We start from the raw sequence: 7,606 nt of genomic DNA, 5'->3' as shown, positions 1-7,606 counted from the left end.
TGGGAGTCTTGAATAACACTGGTTGTAATAACTCGAATTTTTTAGACTTTGTAAAAATGTTTAATGAATAGTAACCCTGACAGACAGGGAAAACTTTTTATCCCACACTATGTTTAGCAGGAGAAATTGAGTTTCGGAGTTGATAACATGATTATACGTACCGAATAAGTGTATATAAACGCTATTAGTTTTCAAAAAAAATGAAATTTGAAAAATGACCGTATTTACGAACCATCGAGGATTACGGGAATCACAATGTAATTATGAATTTAAAACCATATGGATTTATATCCAAGAACGATACTTCAAAACAGTGGCGGAGGCATAGTAGGGCATGTGGGGGCACTTGACCCCACTAGACTTTATAATTTTTAATATCTATAGTATTTATAATATACATACATATGTGATAATAGTATAGTCCAGAGGGGTTTTTTTCTTTCTTTATAATTGTAAAAGCTCTCGGACAAAAAAGAAGAAAACAAAACACAGCTGAATTTGCGAGAAGAGAATTCATCATCCAGACCAGTACCACGGTTGAATCTTCTCCACTTCTTGTGAGGCTTAATTATCGTTCATCCATTACTTTTTGGCTTAATCTTCATTTAATCATGAACAAAAGAGGTATGTATATTTTTAATTTTTTTCTTCAATTTCTTGTAATTTGACATGGGTATTTGAATTAATATGCGGAATGGTTACTTCTTTGTTTTTATAGTACTGGGTTGTTAAATTGTTGATTTGATTGTTGCTCTTACTCTCCATTTATGCACCTTTATAAAACCTAATTTCTGGATAAACTAAATTATCAAATTACTAATTAATTTAATTATGTATTAGGCATGGATAAATTTGTAATAAGAACAAAATGACCACGAGTGGAAACTCAGTCTAGTAATGCTCAAGAAACTCATCAAAATCAGAATCCTACCCATTCACCAATAGAAGTGATTGAAGAAGATATTCCAATTGTGAATAATGATGTTGATTCTGATGAAATAATAGCAGATCCTGGATTACGACTTTCTATGTCCGTAATCGGTTTTAATTTTGCAGAGCGTGATAGAATTCGGAGAGCTTATTTGAGTAAAGGCCCTTGTCAACTGAGACTCACAAACTATCCTGTTACTTTATTTTCGGGAAAGCCTCGCAAGTTTAATCCAGATTGGTATGGAGCATTTTATGATTGGTTGGAGTATAGTGAAAGCAAAGATGCGGTCTTTTGCCTATGTTGTTACCTTTTTAATATCGAACTAGGTGACCATAGATTTAATCATGATTCATTTGTTGGCGAGGGTTTTCAAAATTGGAAAAAGAGAGATAGGCTAAAGAAGCATATTGGTGAACATCCATCGAGTGAAATAAATTGCTAAAGCTTTCTTGATTCTTAAGCAATATGAATCAAGAAAGCAACAAAATTGCTTCGAGTGAAACAAATTGAGAAAGTAGTTGAAGGAATTTCTCAAGGCACTTTGGAAACCGGAAGAGGCATGAATCAAGAAGTTACTTTAAAACATCCGGGAGAAACACGTTGGAGTTCACACTATAATACTATTATTAGTGTGATTTCTCTTTTTTCTCCTACACTTGAAGTGCTTGAAGAAATGAAAAATTTGCCATCATTTGTAATCCACAAAGGTGAAATAAGTCGCCTTATAGAAGTTATGTGTGAGTTTGAATTTGCATTCTTGCTCTATTTTATGAAAAAGGTCTTTGCAATTACTAATGATCTATCACAAGCATTGCAAAGAAAGGATCAAGACCTTCCAAATGCTATGGGTTTGGTTAAAGTGGCTAAAAGAAGGCTACAAGAGCTAAGAGAAAATGGTTGGGATAATTTGTTAGTAGATGTAAGTAGATTTTGTGAAAAGAATGAGATTCATATTCTAAATATGAATGAGACTTATGTCCCTCGTGGAAGATCAAAGCGTAACATTCACAAGGTTACAAATCATCATCATTACAAAACATAATTACTTGTTGCCGTAGTTGATTTTTAACTTGGAGAGATGGATGAACATTTTGATAATATGAATATCGAACTACTTACATGTATATCATGTCTTGACCCACGAGATTCATTCATAGCTTTTGACAGACAAAGATTAGTCCAATTTTCTAGATTTTATCGTCTTGAATTTGAAGAAATAAATCTTTTGGCACTTGAGAATCAACTTGAAAACTATGTTGAATGTTAGGTCACACAACACTGTAGAAGGGGGGTTGAATACAGTGTTTAATACAATCAAATTAATTTCGAACACAAGTAACAGTAAACAAATATATTCAATATAATAAACTCTGTTACAATGGAACTGTTCTCTCTCAGTGATGAACAAATATCACGAGAGCTGCTAGGTTACAATGTATGATCTTCTCGATAATGATAACACATATAGTGTAAACCTATGTTTGTGTTTATATAGTACACAGTTACAAGATAACTTCTAATTGATATGGAATATAATTCTGTCTCCTAAAATATATCAATCAGATATCTTATACAATTCTTTTAGTCCTCTAACTCTTTCCATGCATATCTTCTTTTGTATTAGTCTCGATCTTCTTTCCTGTAAATCAGCTTCCTTCCTTAACTGTAAGTCCTCCCGTACTTAAGTTCTGATATCTATCTTCTGATATTTATCTTCTGATAACCTAAGTTCTGATATCCTTAAGTCTTGACTTCCAATAAGTACTGATTCCACTAAGTACTAATATTTCATGTTTGTTAAGATCTGAAAACTAAACATGAAACATATTAGACATGACATCTCAAATATATCTAACAATCTCCCCCAACTTGTAAATTATGCAAAAATATACAAGTTAATAGATTTGATGATGTCAAAAACATTTAAGTTCAAATGCAATAAGAGTTTAACAAGACTATTAACTACAACTTACAATCCTTGTAGCTTTACCAACATCACTGGATCAATCTGAATCCATAATGATTCTTAACAAAATCTTTTACCAGCTTATCTTCAGCTTTTCTCAGAACTTCAACTAACTATGCTTTGACCTGCATCAGTTCTTCATCTTTACTATCACCTATTTGATAAATGGCTGTTCTGAGAGCTTTAATTGATGTTCTTTCAAGTCCATCACCAAGTCTGATAACTCTAGGATGTGAAGAGTTTTCATTATAACATAAGATTCTTCCTTTCAGAATAACTTCCACTTTAGCAGAGTTCTTCAGCATAGGAATTTCTCTTCCATCACCTTCAGTAATCAATTGTATATACTGAGAAGTATTTGTACCAAAGATTCTAAATAGATCTCTTATAGCCTTCAAAATGTATTATGACCATCTTCTTGTAACATCATATTTTACTTCCAGAAGATAGTGAATATGTTGAAGCTCTCTGACAGACTTCTTCAGCACATCAGTATTAGCTAGTCTGTAAGTTAGTCCATCATTGAGAAATAAGATCAATATCTCCTTTAGATTATCCTTATCATGAGCATCTATCACAATTTGAGCAGACAGCACTTTGTCAAGGTGCTTTTGTTTGATTTGTTCATATGGTTTGTCTGTCAACATGAAAGGATCTCTTAGAGTAACTTCTACTCCTGTTTGTATCTTCTCTTCATCAGAACCTAATCCAGCTCTATCTCTAGCTTACTTAGCTCTTAACCCAAATGTTGCGAGTCGATTAATCATGAGATTGGATTTTGGTTCAACTGAAGTAGCTTTCTTTCCATAACAGCTTCTTCTTATCAGCAATTGTCATCTTTTTCAAATCAACTTAATCAGAATATGTTGTTTCTTCTGTAACATGTTGTTCTTCAATCTGAACAACTTGAGCAGTGTCGGAGGTTATTTTAGTTTCTTCAATTATATTTGTTCTCTTTAGAATTTGAATAGTTTCATCTTCTATCAAATCATCATCATGCATTGTAGTTTGATAGACTGGAACGGAAGAACATATCTTTTTCTCAATCTTTAAAGGTTCACCAACCTTTTCTTTTCCTTTTGACTTAGGATCAATCTCAGTTTGTGATCTAGTCTTGGACTTTTAAGTCTCAGAATTTGATTTTTCTCTGATCACAATGCCTTTTTCCTTAGGCCTTGGAGGTTTCTTTGCATCAGAAGCTTTAGACTTAAGATTTGTCTTCTCAGCTGCAAATATAGCTTCTTCCTCCTTGAGAGTTTCCAAATCCATTCCTGGATTTTGTTTCAGAAATAATCTTCTAGCTATCTCCGCATCAAGTGTCTGGATTTTAGGATCTTTGTAATATACAATAGTCTGCTTCCCCTTTAGCTTCAGAGTTTGTAAAAACTTCTGAGAGTCTTTAGATCCTGAATGAATTAGAATATCAGAACTTGACATCAGACTTTGTTTATCAGAACTTGACTTCAGACTTTTAGCATTCACAGCATCAGAACTTGACTTGTTCTTTGTAGAAGATTTTCCTTGAACTTTTCCTTGACCTTTGCTCTTATCAGAGTTTGCCTGGTCATCACCTTTATCATCCTTCTTCTTCAGTAGTTGAGTAGGTGAGCATTTGGACATAACTACCTTCTCCCCCTTTTTGGCATCATCAGGAAGTAAGAGAGAGAAAAGAAGTTCAACTGAAGATTGGATTTCATCCAATTGAGCTTTCTGAGAAACTTGGTTAGTCAGGACCTCATCAATTTGGGCCTGTTGCTTCTCTTGAATCTTCTCAATGGCTTCAACTTTCTCAAAAGTAGGTCTGATATATCTATTCTTGTCAAGCTTAAGCTGCAGATCTAGCTTATCAGCATGTTCCTTTAGTGTATCAACCTTTTCATGAGTAGAAGAATGTAGACCTTGAAGATGTTTGGTAGATAGAGCAGTGATCTTGAGTTGTGTCTTTAAATCAACATTTGTGAGCAACTCATCAGCTTTAGCAATATGCTCTGTCAGAACGTTAGAGCTTGTAATGAAATCAGTGTCATTCCACTTCTTGGTCCACTCCGCACCTCTGTGAGTATCCTCCCAAGGAATAGGTGCTTCCTTTTCAACAAATTTCTTCACCAATGCTTCCTTGCCTAGTATGGGAACTGGAGTCTCAATAGAAACACTGTCTTCAGAACTTGAGGAAGACTCATTATGTTCTGACAGCACAAGAGTGTGTGATGCTACTGGAGATTCAGGAATAACATTATCTAAATTATGTGCATCAGAATTTATCTCCAGAGCTAGTGTGGTTCATGTAGATAGTATCTCAGCATTTAAAATTGGAGAATGAGTTGGAGATTGCTGAGCTGCTGTGGATGGAGCTTCCAGATAAAGAATAGTTGGTATATTCAAATTGTGAATATCTATCTCAGAGTTTTCAGTTTATTCTTTAGCATCATCTATAGCTTTAATAGGAGAGACAGGAGGGGTAACCACTGCATCATTAGCAGTGTCTTTGGCTTGAGCTGGAAGGGCTTCAATGATAATTGGTTCTTGTAAGATCAGAGATTCCTGATCCCCATCCTCAGCTTCTTCAGTATCTTCTGATGGAGCCTTAGCCAAATACCTCCTAGCCTTCATTTTCTTCAATCTCCTTGCCAATGAAAGAGTTGCTTCAGCAGCAACAGAACTTACAGATTTCTTTCTTTTCAAAGTATCAGAACTTTGAGCTGTTGTTTCTTTCTGAGAAGTAACATTCGCAGCTTCAACTATCACAGGTTCTGATGCATGAACCTGTGCTTCAATTGTGTCCTCTTCATCACAATCAGATTCATCTCTGAGAATCATCTTCTTTCTCTTTTTGGAGTTTGAGGAACAGACTTTGTCCTCTTTGGCCTGGAAGACGAAGATCTGATGGTATGTGCTGATGATTCAGGTTGAGATGATTGAGTTGATGGTTTGAAAGATATCCTGATGGTAGATTTTGGTTGTGGTTGAGAATTTTGAGGTGTTTGGGTAGTGGTAGTAGGTGCTGATGGTTGAGGTTCAGATGGTTGGACATCAGGATATAGTACAGTGTATGTAACTGGATCATAGGTTATTAAGGCTTGTTTGACAAATAAAGGAATTTGGAGGGGTCGTAACATAGCCTTTTTATTATCAGTAGATAATAAGTCATTAAAAGCTCTTTTAGCTAGTCTAAATGGTGAAATTGATTCACTAGCTAATTGGGGCTTATCAGAACAACAAACACTATAGATAAGTTGATAGAATCTAGCAAAATAGACAGTATTCATATCTTCTGTCATCCTATCCCCAATAAAGTCTAAAACAACACTTGCATAATCAAAATCAGTTTGATTAATGAGAGCATACCCGATTTGTTGACTGAGTATGGGGATTGCATCGAAATTAGAACATTTATTGGCAAAGGCCTTTATAATGCAGTCAAAGAAGAAACTGTATTCCCTCCTTATGTTGGATCTCTTCAATTGACCCAGCTTTGCCAATGTCTTTTCATACCCCAGACTGGCCATCATATTTTGAAGAACTGGCTCCTCAATAGTTGTATAAGCACAGTTCTCAGGCAACTGCAGTGCTTAGCAAACTGTAGGCAAAGTCACAACATGCCCATCCTCCCTTGTTGTAAAGATAATACTTGGGGACCCTTGAGCACCACCATCATCATAGATTCCACTTCTCCAAAACTCCAGCACTTGGGTTCCAGAGATTACTTCAGGTTGGGTCAAAGCATACCCAATATCAGAATTAGCAAGGAAATCCTGAATAAAGTGAAGTTCCGATGGAGCTTCTGACTTACTAAGAATAGACGAGTAATTGTTAGGAACAAACTTAGCGCCGTTGAAAATCAAGTCTTTTGGTACCATCTCTGTAAGAAATTAAGTGAGAAAATATATTGCTCGAAAGGTGTTTGTGAAAATGTCTGTAAGAAAAACTGCTTCAGAGAATATTAGTGGGTGAGAGAAAATAAGAGGGATGAGAGAATAAAAAAATAGGTAAAAGATTAGAAAATCTTTTAACTCTCTTATTTACACAGCCCATGTGATAACGGTTAATATTTGAAGCATGACAGACAAATTACACCTAGCAACATGTGAACAATCAGTAAAAAGTTAAAGCATGAGTTAATGGGCACGGGAAATAAGCAATAATTACCGTGCACATGCAGTTTTTCAGGACTTAAACATTTACCACTAACCCTTAATGATTATGACTATTTTTATCTCACCTAAATATTCTGATTAAATATGACTATTTCAGTTTTTTACCATAAATAAGTCAAGTAATGAATAATGTCACGTAAGCATCAAGGATTCCATCAGGATTTAATATCAGAACTTTAACTTATATAAGATTTTAACAATCATCAGAATATGGCTTCTGTACTCAAAAAGTGAATATCTTTTTCTGTGATTCTTCATACAAGTACTGACTTGTTTTCTTCAGAGTTTAATCATCAGCACTTCCATCAGAACTTGTCCTTAGAATTTTATGCAAATGACACTTAACTGTTTGTCAAAAACAACTTAATCACCACAATAATTTTCATCATTCATATGGAGTGAAAGTGTGTGCATTCAGCAGAATATCAGATAAAGATTAAAGTCTGATAAACTTCAGTACATCTTAGAAATAAGGCATAACTAAGAAAAGTGCTTAAAATATGTCATCAATCATGAAGTCTACTATAGAACAAATTTATGCAAGAGTCCACCTCA

At 34.7% G+C, this 7,606-nt stretch overlaps 1 protein-coding gene across 1 annotated transcript; it reads left to right on the top strand.

Annotated features, from left to right (window-relative positions):
- The first annotated feature begins 611 nt into the window (after positions 1 to 611).
- LOC141719333 (uncharacterized) lies at positions 612 to 1,973 on the top strand. The gene is made up of 3 exons (XM_074521705.1): positions 612 to 624; positions 1,057 to 1,217; positions 1,407 to 1,973. Exons 1-3 carry the CDS (start codon positions 612 to 614, stop codon positions 1,971 to 1,973), a joined length of 741 nt encoding a protein of 246 aa, XP_074377806.1.
- The last annotated feature ends 5,633 nt before the right edge of the window (positions 1,974 to 7,606 follow it).

Source organism: Apium graveolens, chromosome 4, assembly GCF_009905375.1.
Source record: "Apium graveolens cultivar Ventura chromosome 4, ASM990537v1, whole genome shotgun sequence".
NCBI classification, from domain to species: domain Eukaryota; kingdom Viridiplantae; phylum Streptophyta; class Magnoliopsida; order Apiales; family Apiaceae; genus Apium; species Apium graveolens.
The sequence above is the reverse complement of the archived record's forward strand: the minus strand, read 5'-3'. Positions and strand labels throughout refer to the sequence as shown.